Source organism: Podarcis liolepis (assembly GCF_965112155.1).
Source record: "Podarcis liolepis genome assembly, chromosome: 4".
NCBI lineage: Eukaryota > Metazoa > Chordata > Lepidosauria > Squamata > Lacertidae > Podarcis > Podarcis liolepis.
The window spans coordinates 66,128,694-66,151,140 of NC_139558.1; the positions used below are offsets into that span (position 1 = coordinate 66,128,694).

At 42.7% G+C, this 22,447-nt stretch overlaps 1 protein-coding gene across 5 annotated transcripts in view; it reads right to left on the reverse strand.

The window, feature by feature from the left end:
• ILDR2 (immunoglobulin like domain containing receptor 2) overlaps positions 1 to 22,447 on the reverse strand; it is a 36,868-nt gene that overhangs the window by 1,040 nt on the left and 13,381 nt on the right. The window contains exons 4-9 of one of the 5 annotated variants that reach the window (XM_083498643.1): positions 11,883 to 11,939; positions 9,642 to 9,788; positions 7,671 to 7,850; positions 5,367 to 5,480; positions 2,604 to 2,814; positions 758 to 1,651 (exon numbers count right to left, since the gene is read on the reverse strand). In XM_083498643.1, the coding sequence (XP_083354769.1) occupies positions 922 to 1,651; positions 2,604 to 2,814; positions 5,367 to 5,480; positions 7,671 to 7,850; positions 9,642 to 9,788; positions 11,883 to 11,939 (1,439 nt within the window). In that variant the 3' untranslated portion in view covers positions 758 to 921. Of the gene's footprint in view, positions 1 to 16; positions 1,652 to 2,603; positions 2,815 to 5,366; positions 5,481 to 7,670; positions 7,851 to 9,641; positions 9,789 to 11,882; positions 11,940 to 22,447 lie in introns of those variants that run through there. The other 4 variants (XM_083498644.1, XM_083498645.1, XM_083498646.1 and 1 more) reach the window with 4 other exon arrangements.

Here is a 22,447-nt window from a genome sequence, read left to right on the forward strand (position 1 = left end):
ATGAATCTAGATAAAAACCAGAAATCTCACCACAAGTACAAGGGTCACAGCAGCTCCTTGTAAGCTGCCAGATGGCACGTGGACCTTCCTTTCTCCATCACCCAAGCCAACATAATTGCACTAACTGATCTTCCTCAGATCAATAATTCTCTGGTTATACATGTGTGTGCTCAGTACTTCTTTATGGCCAGAGCTGCCATGAATGTGCTTCCTTTAACTGAGTGACCAGTGGGCAATTTTCTGACCGATCAGCCAAAAACTGCACCAGGCAGCCTTCTAAATTAATTTGGCACATCAGTGGATTATCAGCTAGTGCAAGTACTTTTAACTACTCAACAAGCAACAAGTTATTAAGAAGGAAATATATAGGTTTTCAATTTTCCCATCCAACACCACCAGTAGACAGATAATTAACAACTGTTCCAACTGCTCAAAAAATAAGGTGAACAGATGCCACTTCCAAATGTTGTCTAGACTCTGAACTTTGGAAACTTTTAAAAGAATTGTCTTTCTACTCAGGTCACTAGGATCAACTCAGGCAACTATTGCTTTCACCCATCATCAGTGACCCAGAATTCATTTACGATTTACTGAAATTAGATTATTTTGCTTCCTTTCTTATCAACCTCTAGCCTGACCCCTTCTGCTCAAGATATTCCTCTTTGTACTCCTCAGTTCTCTGAATCAAGGCAGATTTTTTATAATGCATTTTGTACTCAGATTCTACGGCCTAAGACTGAAACACGTAAGCGGCCACGATTTTCAGGCTCCCCCTGCAACAGGTGTGCAAGCAGGGCTGAGATCTTTCCCCAGTTGCAACTTGAGTAACAGAACCAGAGTACAAAAACATTGACTACGAAGCAGCCCTAAGTTGTTGCCCCATCAGCCCAGAACCTATCCACCCTGCCTGGTGATTCTTGCTCAGCCCATTTGGATCAGGAGTGTCAGACATGGCCTCACTGTTTTCTTGGGTTCTTTCTTCCTTTTCTTATCTGAGTTATTCAGGCTTGGTTGTTCTCTGCTTCTGTATGAAGGGCCTCGGCTCAACTCCCGTTCGCTGTATGGCGGCAGAGTGTCTTCCCCTTCCTCTTGCTGTGGAGGTTGTTGTTGTTGCTGCTGCTGCTGCTGCTGCTGCCCTGGTTTGTAAGTGGATGGTGGCGACCAAGCATAGTATGTCCCTCCTCTCTGGCTGGATTGCGAGCTAAACTTTGAAGGTGTCCCGCCATGATCACCACCTTCATCATAGCTTCGCGATTTCCTCTCAAGGGCACTGGTAAGGTAGGAGTGGTCATACTTCTGACTCCCTCCCGGTGTCCGACACACTAGCCTAGGCAAGTGTTTCTCTTCGTGGGCACGTCTCCTGGGTGGGCTATACGTCCAGCCCCGATCCGAATCTGTCAACGGCTCACGGTTTCCTGCCCTGTGCTTGCCATAATACTCATCGGATGAGTTTTCTGGGTGTTGAACTGCACCCCCACGTGCTCCTCTGGATCCTGTCCTCTCAAAGCGCCGGGGCTCCTGAGGGCCTTCTGTCCGACAGACGTGCTGACTGTAGGACTCGGCGAAGGCTGCAAGTTCATCCATGGAGACAGCCGGTACTCCCATGGAGAAACTCTTCCTTGAGAGCATTTCTGACTTGCATCTCTGCTGGCTGAAAGAGACGGGAAATGGTTCGTGTTTTTTGTTTCAAATCAGTAAGCCAGTCTTGTAACTGGACTTGCCTGCTCGTCTAGGGTGAGCAAGCAATAAACCCCAAGCGAAGCACCTGAATGACATATGCCAACAGCCTAATATCCTTCTGCTTAGCAAAGGATACACACACACACACACACACACACACACACACGTGTGTGTTCTGTGTAGAATTGCTATCCCACCCTTTCTCCCAAAGGAGCTTAGGGGAACGAACAACGGAGTAGTAAAAAGAATACAATTAAAATAAAGTAAAACATATTTAAAACATTTAAGAACAACTAAGAATATTTTAAAGCATGTAAAAACAGTCATATAACCTCACAACAACTAATAATTCCAAGGTTGTTGCGAATAGGATCTTTCACCCGTCAGGTGTTTGGGTGAACAGGCATTTTCAAAAATTCCTCTTCAGTGTTTATAATGAGGGAGTGGGGAAAGAGAGAGAAACCTCCCCAGGGAGGGCCTTCCCTGGTTTGTTTTAATTTATGCTGGGAGAAGGTTGGGATAGAAAGAAATTAAATAAAGGAAATTCCACAAATGGGAAACCACTACTAAGAAGGCCCTGCTGTGGGTCAGGACCAAGGAGGCAACATCCAGCGGCGACAGCATCAACCAGGGCTCCGCGCTGATTGAAGGACATTTTCAATCACCTTTTATATTAATCTCTTCTCTGGACGTAAACACACCTGGGTCCTTCAGCCTTTATTCACTGGAATTTTTCTCAAAGCCCTTCACCATCTTTGTCACTTTGGACTCTTACTCTCTTCATTGTCATTCAAGCACCGCCCCCTGCCCCTCCTAAAAAATTTGGACCGCAATAATTAGAAAGAAAAAGGAGGGGAATCAGGAGAGCAAAAGGCATTCTCCCTCCCTCCCTTTTCCCCCCTTCTCCCAGGAGCTGCACTCACCTGAGCCTCAGGCTGCCCCTCTCTGCCCTGTAATCAGAGCATGTCTGTGGCCTAGATGTGCCACCTCCACTGATGACTCCTGCCCAGTATTCTGCATCACCATCCATGTCTCCTGAAGGGGGAAGCGGCTTCCTGCGCACCTGGCGGTAAGATTGGCGGAAGTTGGCATCTTCCTCATGCAAGGAGGTGAGCTCTGAGATGGTGTTATTGTCTAGGATGAAAGAAGGCACAGAAATGCTGGAAACCATGGAGATGATAAAAATAACTCAGAAGACATTGGGAAAAATAGCAATCTAACACTCATGGATTGTTGGAGAGCCTTCACATACCGGAACAGAATTAATTCCTCAAGAAACACTAGATGTTGTATAGAATATCTAAATATTGTATAACAGATCCATCCTTTCTGGATGGATGATTACCTGTAGAATTTTTTCTTTTATGGAAATAAACATTGTGTGTATGTGAGAGAGAGAACTATAAAAATGGTGAGGGGGCTATTGGGTTGTTGGTTTTATTTTTATTATGTATTTGTGTGGTTTTATATTTTGATTTTATTCTGTGAACCGCCCTGAGACCCCCAGGTATAGGCCTGTAAATAAATTCAATAAATAAAATAATAATAATAATAATAATAATAATAATAATAATAATAATAATAATTAATAATGGTGGTGGTGGAGTAAGACTTGTCCCTGTTAAATCAACCTTATCAGAAATGTGGTTTTAGTTATCGAAAGCAATGCTAAAACTCTTTTTCCTTTACCCTTTTTTAATTAAAAAATATAAACCAATCAAAAAAACACCAAAGCAGTGCACATAAAATAATTATCAATGCTACATAGTTAAAATCTGCAATTTTAAAAAATGAGGATACATGACTAAATTATATTTCATTTCTGGGTAGGTTTGCTGAAATAAAGGCACTAAAAAGCATCTAAAACAGTATAGCGAGGGCATCTGCCTAATAGGCGGGCAGTTCCAAAGCATAAGTGCTGCCACAGAACAAGACAGACTACAGAACAAACATTAAATGGCACTTGTAAAAGCACCAATTCAGGAAAACATGAGAAAAAAGTGGGTCGAAAGAAGGGAAAGGGAAAGGACCCCTGGATGGTTAAGTCCAGTCAAAGGCAACTATGGGGTTGTGGAGCCCATCTTGCTTTTCAGGCCAAAGGAACCAGTGTTTGTCCACAGACAGCTTTCTGGGTCATGTGGCCAGCATGACTAAACTGCAACTGGCACATGGAGGACCGTGACGGGAGCAATGCCGTTTACCTTCCCGCCGCCGCAGTACCTATTTATCTACTCGCACTGACGTGCTTTCGAACTGCTAGATTGGCAGAAGCTGGTATAGAGCAATGGGAGCTCACCCTGTCACACGGATTCGAACCGCCGACCTTCCGATCAGCAAGCCCAAGAGGCTCAGTGGCTTAGACCACAGCGCCACCTGCTCCCTTACAGATCCAAAGAACCACATGGCTAGCTCTATTTGTCAGTGAGAGATGTAGTACTGTCTCTCACCATCAACAGTCTTTCATGTAAGAAAGTAAGAAGGTCTTGGAAAAGCATTTCTAACTTGGCGTGAGGATATGCTGCTCAAAAGGAAAAGGGTACAGGGAATCAACAGTCCACCCAAGTAGATTTTTTTGGATTCTGAATGCAAAGCCAATGTAAACTCTGTATTGCTCATAAAGATTTCCATATGCATTTTTTCACAGGTACTCCTCCATAGCAATAAAACATAGGAGAAGCACCCTACTGTGTGTCAGAATTATATGCATTCTGTCTCACTCTTTCTGGAGTGGGAGATAGACCAGCTCTGTGTGATTAACCAAACTTAGCTTTTTAAAATGACGTGCTCTTTCCCTCCCATCACCCCCATTGCCTAACCCACTGCACATAGTGACATCTGGATTCTAGGCATCCCAATCTGGAGAAAACCTTTTTATAGTATTTCTTGTGGGTGGAAATGGCAGCATGTTCAGTGATGACTGCTTCAGTACACCATGTAATTTTTTAGTTTTTCCCCCCTCAAAGCTGTGATTAAAGTCATTCCTTGAGTCTGTCAAGTGATTGAGGCAGCTTGTGTATCTCTGACAGCCAGGACCAAGTGGCACTAATGGGCTGAATCTATTGAATGTGTATGCTAAAAATAGAGGGCAGCATTTTTATCTGTATTTTTTTTAAAAAAACTCTGTATTAGACGTATCTGAATGGACTTGATGAGTCAGTGACTTGGACCACCTCAGTGTGTAGCAATTTATTTCCTGCCGTCTTTTGCTAGAAATGATGGATGTGTACAGACATACACAATGTGGGGGTGAGCCCTATGTGGAAATGCACTCACTGTGTTTTTCTCTCCTGGACTGAACTCAGAAGAAACCATTTCTGTGCCTTTACAGCAGAAGGCAATGGTTCACAGTGCTGGTTGGTGGAAACTGATGGCATTACTAACTCACATCCCACCCCTTTCCTGAAGAACTTTTTTCAATATTTTAAAAACTGTTTCCAATTTTTTAAAAAATGACAGGGAGGGAGATGAATGTGGATGTGGTGCAATTAAGAAAGGTGGATGCCTTGTTGAAGAAACATGTTACTTTGCATCCTGTTAGTAGCCCAGTCATCACCAAATAGTTTATATCAGTGCGATCACCATTACAGGTTAAGGGGACAGGGGAGTTTGCATTAACATTCCATTCTCTTTTGAATGCAACAATGTTGGGTTTTACTAGAAATAGCTGAACAAGTTCCATCTCTTACATCTCTCTCGCATCCTCCTCGATGGGTCAAACTGAGCCAATTCTTTCTCGACATAGTACAGCACCTTCATAGAATCTCTCTCTTTGTCAGCCTGGATTCGGTAGCCTTTCCGCACTGTTGGAGAAGTAGTAAATAACTGGTCAGTATGTATTCTGTCCAAAAAATAACTTTCAAGTCCTCCTAAACTAAAAATCAAATCAGGATGCCTAACTAGTTCCTGATTGCAGGGGAGAACAGAATCTTATGTGTTCGTTAACTCAAAAGCCATAGGGAAATTCACGAACAATTACACACTTCCAAACCCTGAAGATTTCAGTGGAAAAGTCAACGCATTCTTCTCTGGCACTGAAATAAGTGGACCTTTAAAATATGGAACTATAAAGTGTGGGATCATGCCTAATTTGAATAATAGCACTGAATGCCAGTTCCTCAAACATTGTGTTTATTGCCTCTTCCCAACAAGACTGTCTATGACGTGGTGCTTCTTCCAATATGAATGTCTCTTTATTATTACAATAAAACTTTATTCATCTTATCCGTTTATGAAAGTGACTTTTTAACTGCTAGTGACCTTGTTGGAAATTAGAGTGGCATTATACAGTCATCATCTCTTGTAGTCCCAGAGGTTATTTTGGCCTCTGGATATCTATTTGGGTAGCTTGCATAATTTCTGTAATTGACAGGGAAATTAGTCATCCTTCCCCCCCCCAATTGCAGCTGTGTAGTAGGAAAAATTTATACCCTATTTTGTGGAATGTAGATATTAATATCAGAGTGAGTTTAGATCTGTTGACTGATCCCAAACAATTACGGAAGACACTCCTAAAATAAAAAATGAGCTTAATGGGACTTACTCCCAAGTAAGTGCAACATATTTGCAGCCTTAAAGAAATGTCTAGTGTGGTCAGTAAAGTTCTTGTGAGTCATTCAGTCAGGGTTTGATTCCATTAGCTATTCCATATAAATCAGAGATGATTATAGTAACCCATGCAACAGTATTTATAACAATTGCCCATGCCTGGTACCTGAGAAGTGAGAGGGTGGGAAGGATTTAGCCGTGCTTTATAATGTATGCAACCAATTTAAAGTAGTTTCAGAGAAGCAGACCCAACACCATGTCCAGTAACAATGAAATGAAAAATGCAGTGGGTTGTTTGTTTGTTTTTCAAAGTATGTGTCGATTGAGCATCCTAGTTCAGTACAGCCATTTCTGTGCAGTGACATTTAAAGTGCGCACACAACTGTGGTCTAACATGTCGGGTTGTTTATGATACTTTTCAGTTCAATATAATTCTGCTTTTGGTCAAATACTGATTTATCACTCCTGAATCTGCTCCAGATCTTTTTCTTAATAATGAAAAAATGTTTTAACAGTTCCCCTTAACTCATCCATTCTTATTTTGAGTGGAGGAGAGCAGAAATACACAGATTATTTAAACCCTTTTTTCCAATGACTTTTCCAATGATCCCTCAAAAGGTCAGTACACTAGTACAAGGGCACAGGAGCTTTATTGCCAGAATTTGATCATCAATTGCTTTTTCAGGAATGTCATCTCAGTGCAGTGCTGCTATTACCAATTAGATTCTTCCTTCCAAAATGCCACATGCCGTTTCAAGAGCTAGTAGTACAAGCATTTGATCCTAAAGTATTGCACAGGACTGTTGATAAAGAACACCTGCCATTTTCTTTGGCTGCCTATCACTGATAAGCAAAAAAGGCATGTAGCGCTAGCCTAAGCATATCCCACTACGTTCAATAGAACTTGCTCCTGACTAATATCCATAGGATTGCACAAAGTTTTTCTCTGTCTCTTAATCACAGATCAGTACTGATTCAAGGCACGTGTGACATAACCAAAAGCACATGGAAAGATGCACTGGGCATGCTGCCACCACACTGAACACTTGAAATGGGGCATGGCTTTCTTCTAAAAAGTTCCAGGCAAAATATGTGGTGGGGAAAATAAAAAATACCATGAATTTTTGCTCATGAGTGGTAGAGATGAAACAGAGGTGCAAAAAGGATTTGTGTTTTTACTTTGCATGATTATGCAAACTCGCACATTTCTTAATTTTGATATACAACTGTCCATCAAAAAACATACAAAGAGGTTTGTACCTTATTTTTCAGGAAAAGTCACCCTTTCCTAATCTCGAAACTTTCCCAGTTAGAATGAGGATATCCCTTGGTTTTGTTAATTTAATTCCATGTGAATACACTTGTATACATTTTCCTCCTATTCTGCTTCATTTGAGGGCCCTGCTGATATATTCTGACAAAGACCCAGAAAGCATCCAGATTACCACTTTGTCCTCCTGTGCTGGATTCACTTGCTGCCAAGGGAGGAAGGTGTGACTTCTCCATCAGGACAGCATGAGATGGGACTCCAGCCGCAGAGTGGACAGAGGGAATATAATAAGGCCCAGGGATTGATGTGACGGTTGAAGGGTATCCAGCCTTCGCAGCCTTTCCTGCTTCATACACTGGGGAAAAAAGGTAATAATTAAAAACGAAGCATTCATCCTGTAGTGCTTCCCATTTAACAGTTTGTAACTGCTCTTGATTTTAGCAACAGAAATTGCAGCAGCCCATTGATTCTTCCAAGTTCTTTTAAATGAGATGATACTGAACCCATTTTAAACAAACAAGCTCAGCAAGTGTCATCAGAAATGTTTCATGTTTCAGAGATACTATGGTCTATATATCTTCAGCAGCAAAATCAGGTCATAACAAGACTTTATATCAGGTATATTTCTGCAAAATAATCAGAGGATTTGTTTATTTAAAAAGGGGATTAATTAAAAATAATTAAACCACCGAGTAAACAAATGCGGAACCTAAATGAAATTTGAGGGAAATTACCCAGAAGCCTAATTAGCAAAGAGGAGTCATCATGTAAATAGATTCTGTTTAATTTATCTTATAGTCATAGAAGTTCACCTTTAATACTACTGGAAGCCTCAAGCATGTACTAAAAGCCTGCAACTAGTTGGCCAATGATTCCAACTTATATCAGAATGGGATTTGGCTTCTCACAGCAGACACAGATGTGCACTGAGCATTCATGTGACTGATATTCCTTTCCACACAGTCACCCTGATCCAGCAAGATCTGTGTGTGGAAGAAAGCTTCTGTGCATGCAACCAGATGGATTTAAGATGCACACCTGGCTGCTCATTTACATCTGCATTGCTATGGACATCCAGTCACCATTCAGCTGACTGGTCCATCTCCAGATTTATTTAACATATGTTCATTTGGCTTCTGCTGTTGACTGAAGTCACTCACAAACATCAAGGAGACATCAAAATTCATCAGTAATTATGCAGTCACGTTTAAAAAAAAAACAACCCACCTTTTCAAAGTTAACAGTAAAAACAATGAGTTGATTCCATTGCTGGCTTTTGAAAATCCCCCTATCTACTGTATCTCTCCACATTATTTTCCTTCTGTTCAGAGGGTTCACCAGCCCTCATGAGGTGCTTCCCAGAAGGAAAAGGCAGCTGCAGTAGAAGATAAGACTAAAATTGAGTGCCCCAGTTTGCACAAGTGTATTTGCTTACTACTGATGGAAAGCCACCATTGGATGCAATAGACCCAAGGAAGCTGCCTTATACTGAGTCGGACCATTGGTCCATCTAGTTCAGTATTGTCTACACTAACTGACAGCAGCTCTATAGGATTTAAGAAAGGGTTCTTTCCCAGTCCTGCCTGGGCGTGCCAGAGTTTGAACCTGGGACATTTTGCATGCAAAGCAGATGCTCTACTATAGAGCCCAACCCTATACAGATACATACTCCTCTCATCTAAACCACCTAAAGCCTGAACAAATAGATGGGCCTTCATGGATTTTTCAAAAGGCTAGCAGGAAGGAATACTGATAATCCTCTTTCCAAGGGGCTGTTCAAAGGGTGTTTTAAAGCCTTATAAGAACTAGCTGCTCCACTCCACCCAGAGCCCACAAGCTGAACATAGCTGCGGCTGGATTAGAGCCAATCTATTTTGCAGTCACCCCATGGATGATTGACATCCATATGAAACTCTGCTCTGTGAAAGGTCAACCAATACACGTTTGGCTTCTCAGTTCCCAAGGCAATTCGTCAGCCTGATTTTAATGAGCAACAATACTTTAGGGCTGACAGCTGGATCCTTCAGTTCTGTGAGAAGCACAGGAGGAGAAATATCATTTTAGCAATGAATACGGCAAGGAAGATGGTGTATCTACATGAAAAAGTGCTTCACAATTTGGCCCACATTGTGAACAAGTCACTCACGTGCCCGTGGACAGCAGCAGGTATCTGGGCAGCAGGGGCAGCGGACGTAGCAACAGCAGCTATGAGGACAGCACTGGCACCAGCAGATCCCAACCAGGAGGAAGAAGAGGAAGACCCCCAGGATCACCAAGCCCACAAACACCCACTCTAGAAAGAGAGAGATGCAAATGTGTCAAAATGTTAGGACCGTCAGCCAGTTAAGACTATTTAGATTAATTCACTTTGTGTGTGTGTGTGTGTGTGTGTGTGTGTGTGTGTTTACAAAAACCTTGGAATGAGTATCTTTGGGGAATACTAAAGGACATGTAAATCAATTGAATTTGATAAATGAAAACATCTATTAATGCTTAGAAGGAAAGGCCACCTTCAATATTTTTCACTCCATACAGGCAACGCCCTATTTATGCACATTCAATAAGTATGCAACCATGCACACACACATCATACAGAAACTGGAAATGACACGAAAACATCACGAAAACGCCACCAAAAGTGCAGAATGGGGCGGGGGCCCAGCCCCCTCATAAAAAACTGCCTCGGCCCCTAGGAGTCAGCACCTATGCTATGATCTATGGATTGCTTCCATTATACCTAATGTTTACCTGGAAACCCAAATAAACCTATAATTATCCAAAGATTGTACTGCCCCAAGAAAAGAAAAGTGCTTTTGCCCATCTCTCATAGCAAAAGCCAAAAAGCAATGGGTAGGCACAGACAGCAATCTACTAAGTGGTAAATGGTGGTGATTTTAAGAAAATAGCAGCTCCTCCATATAGCGCTGTACAGTTGTATTGTGTTCCGTTGTATGTGCAAGTTAGAGGATTTTCTCAGTAGTAGCAGTCTCCAGCTACACCAACATAGGGATACACACAACAGCTTTATATAAACAACACTGGAGTATCCATCGCAGCAGTAGATTGAATAATACCCTAAATCTATCTTGCCTGTAGGGTTTTTAAAATATCAATCCTCAAATACTACCAAACCGCCTATCCATGTATTTCTGGGTAGCTTTAGCTGTGGGACGCTACTGAACAAAAAACTTAATTACTTACCAAAGCTGCTTCTAGACTGTCACTAATTTGCGGGTAGAATGCAACATAGCAGCTAATACAGAATGCGGCAGCTAGACTGGTGACTGGGAGTGGCCGCCGAGACCACATAACACCTGTGGTGTAGAGACCTACACTGCTCCCAGTATGTTTCCGAGCACAATTCAAAGTGTTGGTGCTGACCTTTAAAGCCCTAAACGGCCTCAGTCCAGTATACCTGAAGAAACGTCTCCATCCCCATCGTTCTACCCAGACACTGAGGTCCAGCACCGAGGGCCTTCTGGCGGTTCCCTCATTGCGAGAAATGAGGTTACAGGGAACCAGAGGGCCTTCTCAGTAGTGGCACCTGCACTGTGGAACACCTTCCCCCAGATGTCAAAGAGAAAAACAACTACCAGACTTTTAGAAGACATCTGAAGGCAGCCCTGTTTAGGGAAGCTTTTAATGTGTGCCAGTGTGGTGTAGTGGTTAAGAGCGGTAGTCACGTAATCTGGGAAACCGGGTTCGCGTCTCCGCTCCTCCACATGCAGCTGCTGGGTGACCTTGGGCTAGTCACACTTCTGTGAAGTCTCTCAGCCCCACTCACCTCACAGAGTGTTTGTTGTGGGGGAGGAAGGGAAAGGAGAATGTTAGCCGCTTTGAGACTCCTGAAGGGGAGTGAAAGGCGGGATATCAAATCCAAACTCTTCTTCTTCTTCTTCTTCTTCTAATGTTTAACAGACTATTGTATTTTAATATTCTGTTGAAAGCTGCCCAGAGTGGCTGGGGAAACCCAGCCAGATTGGGGGGGGTATAAATAAATTATTATTATTATTATTATTATTGATGCAACATCATACAACCTCCCCACAAACAAATCAGAAAGAATACTCAATAAACAGCAGGCATCATAGAATCTCCCTGCAAACTTTGTGAAAACAAATCTGGATGAATGCTTGATGGACAGGTTAGTATGGAAGTGACCCAAGTGAATGGTCCCATGACTAACAACAAAGTCACCGCTGTCTTTGCATGCTCCGTGTCACTTGCTAAAGCCCCGGTTGTTCTCCCCAATTGCTAGTTGCAAGCAGTTATGGAAAAGACGGGGAATCAAGGGCACATGCACAAGCAGATGAATGCACAAGGTGCTGTGGTTGAATGGGAAGATAAAGTAGAAGAAGAATGGATAATGTGTTAGATGACGGAGTACCTGGCATAATCTCCACAGCAAAACTGGGCAAGAGATCAGCAAGCAGCCCTGTCCTGCCTAGAAAAGACAGAGGAGGGGAAAGAAGGAGAGAGGTTAGTGCAGGAAAATCACTCCCTTGCCTCAGCATGTAGCCTGCTCTTATGTTATGATGAGGTCTCTATGCTAGGGATGGGGGAGACATTTGATTCAGTTTCACATTTTGAAGTGAATTCACGCTTTCCAAAACAGTACAAGAACAAACCCACAGCCATCCTGCAAAATTCGCATTATTCCAAATTTTGCAATGGACTTTGCCAGCCAAGTAACGTGTTAAAAAAAAAAGTACCTGCTGGAGTAAAGTGTGCATAAAAATGCATATAATAGTGAAAATAACATACAAAATTTATTCTGTTAGAGAAAAGTACTACCAAAAAGGGTTTATTAGGTGAGATTACGTACAAAAATATTATTAAGATAAATTCATGCTAAAATGCTGATGAATTTTCATGAGGACTTTCTTTTTTAAAAAAGAAATGTGATATGTAAATGTGGAGAACTGAATTTAAGATTAGAAAAATGAGGAACTAGTATGATTCATGTGTGCTTTCTCCCCTTTCTTATTCCTCAGTGAACTGTACAGGAATGGATGCAGTTCCCGTTCTCCACATCTTTAAACTGATACTGATTTAAAATAGGTAAAGGGTAGATATAGGAAATAGCTGCAGGAAGCACTGCTTCACAGGAGAAATAGTAACTATACATATTACATTGTTTAGCTTCATGCATACATATGTTTCTTAATGAAACAAGACCAAAAAAAATCATTTTGGCCTAGACTTTCAGTATATATGGCCTATTCCTTTTGAGACTTTATTATAGGTAGCAGTTATAAATTCTGCATTGAGCCTGCATAGATTGCTTCCAGTTGACATGGAAACAACCTGGTTCAGCGGTGCTTTACAGAAAGGAAAGGCTTGACATTGTAAAACAGTACTGTCTGCGTACTCCACAATTGTGTTAGTAGCAACTTGGGTCATCCCAACCTTGACTGCCTCTGGTACTTTTAGAGATGTCTGGTAAAAACCCAGAGATGCAGGGAGTTGGGGATAAGGTCTCTTAAAGAAAACTGATATTCCTAAAATTAGCATTGTAATCTGGATTTTTTGTTGCAGTTAAAGCACTGATAAGATCTCAGTTAAAATGGAAAATGCAAAGAGCTGAATGATTCCCACCATCAATCCTGGCTCTTGTGAATACCCCAGCTATACAAAACATTGGCCCAATTTCAAGGAAAATGTAATTTTATCAGCATGGTAAGTAGTAACCTGGACAGAGTTTAACATTTTCACCTTCTACATTTATGCATCTATATTTTGTTACAGCTCGTGATTAAATGGATGCAATCGAACATTTTCATATCCAATTCAAGAGCCAGCTCATTAGCATGATTAGATATCATCCTGAGACCTGCAGGTTTCTTAATTGGTCAAAAAGTTAATCACCACAAGGAGCCACCCCAGTGTCAAAATAATCCACAAAATTACTGTGGATGACCTACAGTAGAATGTTCAGATACAAATGTGTATGAATTAAGTCTCTTGGCACTCAGAAGCTCCACAAGCGCACCATGAAATGGCAAGAAAAGGAGAGTCATCTTGAATACAGTGTTATGTTGCAACTTGCTCTTAGTAGACTTATACTGCAATCCTAATGCATCTTCATTTAGCAGTGCTATTGGATTCAATGGGACTTAATCCCACGTGACTGTCCAAATAAACTGCATGGACCATAAGATCAGTCCATTTTGCTTTACTGTATTTATTTAGAATCCATTCATGAGAAAGGGCAATATTTTATCTTCAGGAAGTTAGAGGCCACTGGCTACAGGATTCTAGATACAAACTTGTCTCCACATCAGTCAGCCAGTTCTGCATTAAGCAAAATTTAGACTAAGATCACCAACTGGAATTCAATTCTTTCCTACTTCTAGTTTTCCCCATTGAATAAAAAAGAGGGCTATACTTATTAAGACTACAGTATATGTTTCTGGCCCCCTAACCATGAGGCTATTGTCAAAGCAACAATAAAAGCACTCTAAAGTCTAGTAATGCTTTGCTACCTGTTGCATTTCATCAAAGCTGCTGTTATATCACCACTGTAACATCATCAATCATGAGTGGCTCTTGGAGCCATAGTGGAATGCAAAACTGATTCTGCAGATAATGTGCTCACATTTCCTTATAACAATAATTGTTTCTATCACCAATAGTTTTCTTGCAACTATCTTTGGGCTGAACTATATGTTACACACATAACAAAGGGCCAGAAACTCATTTTCCTAGGGGAAAGCAGTTTGCACTGGAGAAGCAACGGAACGGGGAAGGGATCTTTAATTCTTACTATTCAGAGTGCTTCTTCCTACCAAATCCTGCTCTCTTTTCTACTGCTATCCCTACAAGGTCCCAAATCCATGGTTTAAGACACCTGGTGAGGATACGAGCACTGTTATGCTGGAAAAGGGTGCTACTCCTTCACAGTGTAGCATTTTCTTGATCTAACTGTGCCCCTCCAAAGTTCCTATTTTCCTTGCTGTGGGTAAACATATGAAAGGTACCGATCAGGAAAATGGCATGGGCGAAAGGCTTCGAAACAACATGGCAGTCCTGATTCAATTCTCCCCTTCCCTTTAAAGAGAAACTAAACATTGGGAGATCTCATCACAAATCTCCCACATTTCATCTAGCTTGACCCTGAATGTAACACTGTACCTATTCCTTCATACACATTTAAAACAGCAAGTGAACTGGTGCCCTCCAAATATTATTATTTTTTTTTACTGCTAACCCCATTGTCCCTGACCATTGACCATTTTGGCTGGGGCTGATAGTTGTGGGCCAAAACTATCAGAGGCTAAAAGGTAGGAGAAGCCTGCAGATACCTGGAGCGTGGGGTCATGTTTTCTAGTTAGGGAATTGCTTGAGGCCAAGTGTGAATGCCTAAAGATCTGGAGAACTGAACATCCCAAGCACTCTCAAACTGTGATCTGGCCTCCAAAACAAAACAGATGTGGTAGCCAACCTACCAACCCCTGTATTCCAGCACATCCTGTCAAAACAGTCAGATCGGTCTCGATTGCCAGGGACCATGCTGCACCCTCCACACTCCCTCACAGAACGGTTTACAGCCAGATTCCAGAATATAGCATACACTTCAGACAAAGCACACACACCCGCCCAAAGACTGTGTGTGTTTTGTTCTCGTCTCACAGATTTCTTCTCGCCCTTCCCTCCTGCCCACCACCCTGTCTAGTGTGAAGAATTCAATCTCTAAAGGAATTCACTAAGCTCTCTCCTTGGGGGCTAGTTCAAAGCACGGGGGTGAGGTGGAGGCGGGGCAGAGGCCATGCCTAGATCTGAACCTGATGACTTGAATATTCCAACAGAAATTAAACAGCACTAAATAACTGTGCCATCGCCCACCTTTCAGCATTTTGATTCCCCCCTCCTTTTACACAAGCTGCATTAATTCAAAGATAACCGCTCTTCCCAATGCTGCGTAATTCCACCCCCCTTCACAGAACCTCCCCCTGATCCTAGTTTTTAATACCGGCTGTTAAGTAGGCTGCTGAAAAGCACTACAGCTGACCCAGCCGCTCTTGTTCATACCAGTGGTAACCACAGCAACGGTAGGGGGGAGGTAACACATGGGCCTGTCATGAATGCGCGCTAATTGAAGGCCAACTTTCCTCCCACAGGGATGAGCAACAAGTGAACCAAAAATATATAACGAACGAGGACAAAAGAACACACTGGGTGAGGAAGGAAGAGGTCTGAATACCTCTTGGAAATTTTCAGGCAGAAAATTGAGACATTTTGTACATTTAGAAATTTGATAATCCAGGTGCAGGGCAGATGTGACACAAAAGGTTATTTTTATGGGACTATATTTGGGGGGGGGATAGAAATTTGAAGGGTACAGTCAACAAATACACAAGGGCTGCCAGGATGCAGCTCTAATATTCTTAAAGGTTTTGGTTTCAGCAATCTGCTTGAGGAAACACACAAGTCTATTCCACTGCCAACATTCAGTTGCTATTTGCTTCCCAACCACAGTGATGCAGAATGAGAGCATGAGCATTCAGGCTTCCAGCCAAGGGGCCAACATTTTTGGGTACGTCCAGGGGTACATTTGCAAAATGGGGAGTCTGCCATAGGTATCACACGCGCATTGCAACCAAGCACACACTGCAACCTAATCTATTGGCTGCAACAGAATGTCTCTTTACAATTTAATTTCAACAGGCAAAGGAGACTCTACAGGCACCAGAAAAGGCCTCTGCAGGTACAGGTGTAGCCACAGGTGCCACAGTGGCAACCACTGCTCCAGCCACCAAAGTTGCTTCTGACCCTTTCCTCTGAAATTGCCATCCTTTGAACACTCACTTTTTCATGGGACACCTGCGTTGCATCATTACTTGCCCACTGCATTCCAGAAAAAAATGAGATGAAATTAGTAATTAAGATCTCTGTCTCTTTCTTTTCTTCCCCTGCCCCCAAACTGTGTGAGAGCAGAAACTGACATTGGTGCAATTAAAAGAAGCTTGGGGTGGTTGTACCTTACTCCAATAGAGGCAGTCATACCCTCCCCTCATGACCATCTTCTTTAAGAGATAACTTCCTCAGGTTAAACAGTGACCTGAGCAAATCTTCATTCCTGTACAAAGGTAAGCAAGGACATTTATTCACCTATTCTCGTAATTGTACACTGGGCATAGATCTGAGTCTGGCACTTAGTGGAGGTGCCAAACTCAGTTCAAAATCAAAAGCAGGAGAGTACAGAGAAGGAACAAGCTGGCAGGGGAAAATAGCATATTAAGCGATCCAGATAACAGATCATCCATCTTGGCTTCCTGTTTATTATTGCTATTTCTTGCTGGAAAGGGAACTGCAGACATTTGATAAACCAATTGCAACAGTAGCATAGATTTCAGTGTATTTCACCTCCCCATAAACATATTTTTATCTGTGCGGGCTCCAAGCCCTCCTGTTTTCATGTGTCAGTAACTCATAGCAACTATCCTCCTGCTAGGCTGACTAGATGGCCCAGTTTATTAGGATTGTCCCAGATGGTTATTTCCAAATGGCAAATTTGTCCTTGTTTCAATAATAAAAAGAAAATCTAGGACATACTGTCATTGTCTCTATTCCCGCTGCACTGCTGATTATACCTTTTGTATAAGTACATCCAGCAGCTGCCTCTCTGCCGTTTCCCTAAATGCACCTGCTGCCTCTTAAACCATCAACGGAAGTTTGAGCCAGACACATAATCAAGTTGCAAGGAGTGGGCAGCAAAGTCTGCAGAGAAGGAGCAGGCACTGATTTGGCATAGCATGTACAAAGCAGAGAAAAGAGCAGATACGGGAAAGTGTTAAAGCAAAGGAAAGATATACTGATCCAAATGGCAGGAGACTAAATCAGAAGGGCAAACTCAAATATGGGGAAGGATGAAGAGAAGTTGTAAAATTTTGACAAAGGAAAAATAAATAAATGAGACAAGAGGTAAGTAGGTTATGGAAAAAGGGAAACATCCTATGAGACAAGGCACACACAAAAGATTGAAAAAACACCATGGATGGTCATTGTGAGGGGGTGAAAACATGCAAAAATAAACACAGTAAAATAGCAAGTGCAGCTAAGCACAGAATAGGAATTTATGATAACATTGTTTTTGGACATATTGGATTACAGCAGTCTGGTTCTGCAGCTCTCTAATGGGAAAAAGGAACTATTGTTCTTCTAGCGGTGGCAACGTGTGGCTATTTGGCAAAACCGTAGCACTCATTGGGCCTCGACATTTAGACATGATCCCAAAACAGCATAAAAAAAGTTGTAGAGAGGAAACGCGTCTCTTGTAAATCAGAGGGGCATCCAGGAAGCCACTGAGAGATTTATTGGGAGAGTGTGACCATGCAATGAATTCCTCTTTCCTCCCTCTGCTAGAAATAAACTTCTTCTTTTCTGCCCATCCCTCTCTTTCTTGTTTTGTCAATCAAGGGAAGAACAGCAGCAGCTATTTGCAGAGATCAAAGTTTTAACAAGCAACAGAGACCGCCAAGCAGGCTGTTACCATAGAACCCTTAGTAACGGAGGCCTTTGAATTGTGCCGGTATCCTTTGTTAGCAGCATGTGGCCGAGGCTGGCGAGTGAGAAGGAATGATGGGGAAATCTTTGGACAACAAGCACCACTTCTAAATAGCATTAAAGGAGGGGAGTAGGACTAGGCAGAGGAGACTCAAAGGCTGCTAACAGTGTCATGTGGGCTTGAGGCAGAAAGTGTGGAGGGGGGGAGTTACAGCACACTGAAGATGCAGACGGGAACTACCACTCCATCAGAAACAGGCATTCACAGATCATGACAAAAAATAAATAAGGAGTTACTTTGTTCTACCCCTTTCATATTACTACTATGTGTGCTATTCTGTTAATTTTTACTCAGAGTAGGTCCATTGATATTAATCAACATGGCAAAGTTAGGTCCATTAATTTTAATACCACCCACTGTTTGCTTACTGATTTGTTTATAGGTGTCAGGAGTCAAGCCTGCAGCAGGATGGTGGGACCTTAGCCCCTCATATAAAGCAGAGATTTAGGCCGTGTGTCACACTATGCTCTTGCCAAAGAGCCAGAGTCCTTTGTTCTGAATTGGCCAAACTAATGAAACTCTAAGAAACACATGACCAGTCTCCCAATGGCTTTTTATTGTTACTGAAAGGCAATAAGGGTCAGGGATTAGGTATCTGACTGGAGAAGAAGCAGAGGAAGGAGTGCCTAACCCTTTCACCTCAGGCCATTTTTCTCTATATACTACATTTGCACTTTCCGTCATCATGCTGCTGAACAAATAAACAACGAAGAAGAGAGCAGGCAGACAGGTGGCCCAGGCAGGCCTTTCCATGCACTTCCTGCCAGACTGGGGCAGGAAGAAGAGGGTGGGCAGACAGACACCACAGGGAGGCAGGGTGAGCAAACAGACCAGTGGAACAGGCAGGCAGGTGGCCCAGGAAGTCCTTCCCAGATTCCTCCTGTTGTTGCTGCCATCACCACTGGTGTGGGGAGGGGAGAGGAATGAAGGGAAGAAAGTTGCTCTCCACTTTGTCCTGCTGCCATCACCACCTTGTCAACTTTCTCTCCTTCATTCCCCTCCCCGCCCCACAGTGGCAACAGCGACAGAAGCAAAAAGGGATGGGGTTAGGGAGCTGAGAGGGGTTGAGAGGGTTTTTGGTGGCAAGCTGTGTGGGAGGGGGTTTGGGGCCAACTGCGAGGCAGGTGTTGGCAGTAGGTATGTTTGTGAGCAACACAAGCAGCGCCAGAAGTCCCTAGTGCAAGTGAAAGAAGGGGCAGGGAGAAGCCATGCCATGAGGAGAAACCCTCTTTGCATACATACATCCTTCCTGCTTGGACAGCTCCTTTATCAGGGAGTGTGTGGTGACACCACTTTTGAATGGTAGACGAACTCAGCTCCCATCCACAGTGGCTGCCCGCCATCTTAACTTCCCCCGAGTGCAATGACTGTCCCTGCCCCTTGGACAGCCAAGTTCAGCTTCCATTCAAGAGTAGTGCTGCTACCTGCTCTTTGGCCACCAAAGGACCCAGCAGCAGGCAGCTGGGTTAGGCCAATGAAGGACCCTACTGAGCCCCTGGGGCACTCAGCCAATGTCCGACCTGGCTGGCTGTTGGTGCTACGCCTGCTATTCATCACTAATCTCCCAGTCAGGATCAACATGAAGCAATAATATGGGCAGGACCTGCAAACAAGGCACTTTTAATTATAGGCATGGGAGCCCCCCAAAAGCTTCAATAGCACTTTGCCTGTTCACGCTAGAACAGCTGGTGCTGCAATTACATGTTGTTGCAAAAAGGGAAAGAAGCCCACCGCCACAAATCAAGTCTGAAAGAAATACGGGAGGGTAGACAACAAAGAAAATATTTGACTGCATTTATTTAGCAACATCATCTGGAATTCTCTATAAAAAGTACATGGGTAGAGGATGGCAGTTCCACAGAAAAGAGTCTGTGTAGAAGCGACCTCAGACGCTATTCACTGCAGCTGCTTGAAACGCAATTTCTTCACCCAATCTTACTTCCGCTGTCTGATCATACTCAGACCACCACTATTGATTTGGCAACCACAGGATCATATAATAGCCTATAACTCTGAGGGAGCAGGCAACAAGAGTGTCTGCTGTGAAGCCTTCTTCCCCAAACTACCACTTCCTCCACACAAGTCTTCACTTCTGCTTTGGTGACAGGGGATGTGATAAGACATCTACTCTCCAGAGAGTGCCAGTTGCTAATCTGCAGTTTAGCATTTCAGTGGACTATGTTGTGGGATAACAGCATCCCACAACACATCAAAGATACCAACACCTGTTTTAATCACAAGTAGTTGCTGATATATGATTGGCAGCTTTTCAGCAAAACAATATAAAATCAGTGGTTCTTTTTATCATATCTTTATCATATTTTAAGTAAAAATTCTCTTGAAGGATTCCTCTAACTTTCGCATCCGTATCACCTTGTCTAATGCATTTTTGCTGAAGCAGAAGAGATCACTAAAACTGACATAAAGTAGCATGGGCCCTCACCTCGCGTGGAGTCAGACTTTCCTCTCCACAGAGGCTTTTCACCCACCCTGCTTGCAGCTATTTTATTCTCTGTTGGACAGTGTTCTCGAAGCTACCAGCAAGAGTTTGACCAAACTGCGGGAGGCAGTGGAAGACAGGAGTGCCTGGCGTGCTCTAGTCCATGGGGTCACAAAGAGTCGGACACGACTAAATGACTAAACAACAATTCCGTCAAATATCCATAGGGTTGTCATGGAAGATGGAGCAAGTTTGTTTTCTCCTGCTCTGGAGGCTAGGACCCAAAACAATGGATTCAAAGTTACAAGAAAGGAGATTCTGGATAAATATCAGGAAGAACTTTCTGACAGTACGAGCTCTTCAACAGTGGAGCAGGCTTCCCTGAGAGGCAGTGGGCTCTCTTTCCTTGGAGGTTTCTAAGCAGAGGTTGGATGGCCACCTGTCATGTATGATTTAGTTGAAATTACTGCATTGCAGGGGGTTGGACAAGATGAACCCTCAGTGTCCTTTCCAACTATGTGATTGTAAGCATATCCCATCAACACATACATAGACAGGAGGCATGAACTGATAAACTAAGAAGGTGTATTTTCATAGCTGGTGATGACAAAACGATCCTTTCTGAAATCTGATGGTAGGGAATCTTCCCATTTCTTGTCCGGGGGGGGGGGGAGATATTTTGACCACCTCCAAACTGTCAGTATTTTGCAGGAGGGATTTAAATAACATACCAGAAATTTAGGTTTCTGCAATTAAAATGGATTAAAGCATCCTGTCACAACATATCTACTTTATAAAACAAAAAACAAGACTTCTGGGATAGGAAAGTGACAGGGAAATGTACTTAATTGTGTCAGATATTTGGTTAATTAACAAGAAGACGTACAGTATAACCACCACACGCAAGCAGTGTGATGCCAGTGAGCAACCTTTTGATAAAGTCTTGGTTTTCTACAAATGCACTTATGAAAAATCTTGTGAAACTGCATGCTCACTTTTATATATCTAAATCAGAATATATGTGTTTCCTGCCTCAATCGGAAAGATTCAGATGTTGCTCTGTCTGTATGATTAGTTATTTTCTACTTCTACAGTTTTAAGAAATATTGCACAGAATGAGCAAATAAAACTTTTGAAATAAATTTGTCAAGAGGCTAGTGAAGTAGGAATGTTTTAAGTTATCTCAGTTATGTAGGATGACCCATAAACATCTATTTGCTCCTAAATAACCCATATTTCATGATTTTCAAGTGCTTTACTCTTGCCGCATAAAAAGCTACCCTTCTCACATAAGTCCAGGGGATAAGGCAGCCCCCAAGGTGTTGCATAATTTATAGGCAGCCCCTAATCCCTTTCCTGTTCTAGTTTTGCATCCCCCTCTGAGGGAATAAGCCTCCCATCTGAATATCAGCAAACAGAAAAACAAAAGCCTCTCACTCTGACTCTCCAAGAACTAAGATATTTTATCTAAGCCTTTTCTACAGTTCATTAATAGTGGGATGGGGTTTAAATGTCCCAAGAAGCTACAGAACCGCAAACAAATGGTCGTTTCTAAGTGTTTGTTTTCTCCTTTGAATGATGAGAAGAATGCTAACCACTGGCAATGAAATACTACTGGGTGTGCAAAAACAAAAAACAAAAAAAATAGGCATTTTTATAATGTATTATGCACACATACAAGAATATATATATATAGGGGATGCGGGTGGCGCTGTGGGTAAAACCTCAGCGCCTAGGACTTGCTGATCGCATGGTCGGCGGTTCGAATCCCTGCGGCGGGGTGTGCTCCCGTTGCTCGGTCCTAGCACCTGCCAACCTAGCAGTTCGAAAGCACCCCCGGGTGCAAGTAGATAAATAGGGACCGCTTACCAGCGGGAAGGTAAACGGCGTTCCATGTGCTGCGCTGGCTCGCCAGATGCAGCTTGTCACGCTGGCCACGTGACCC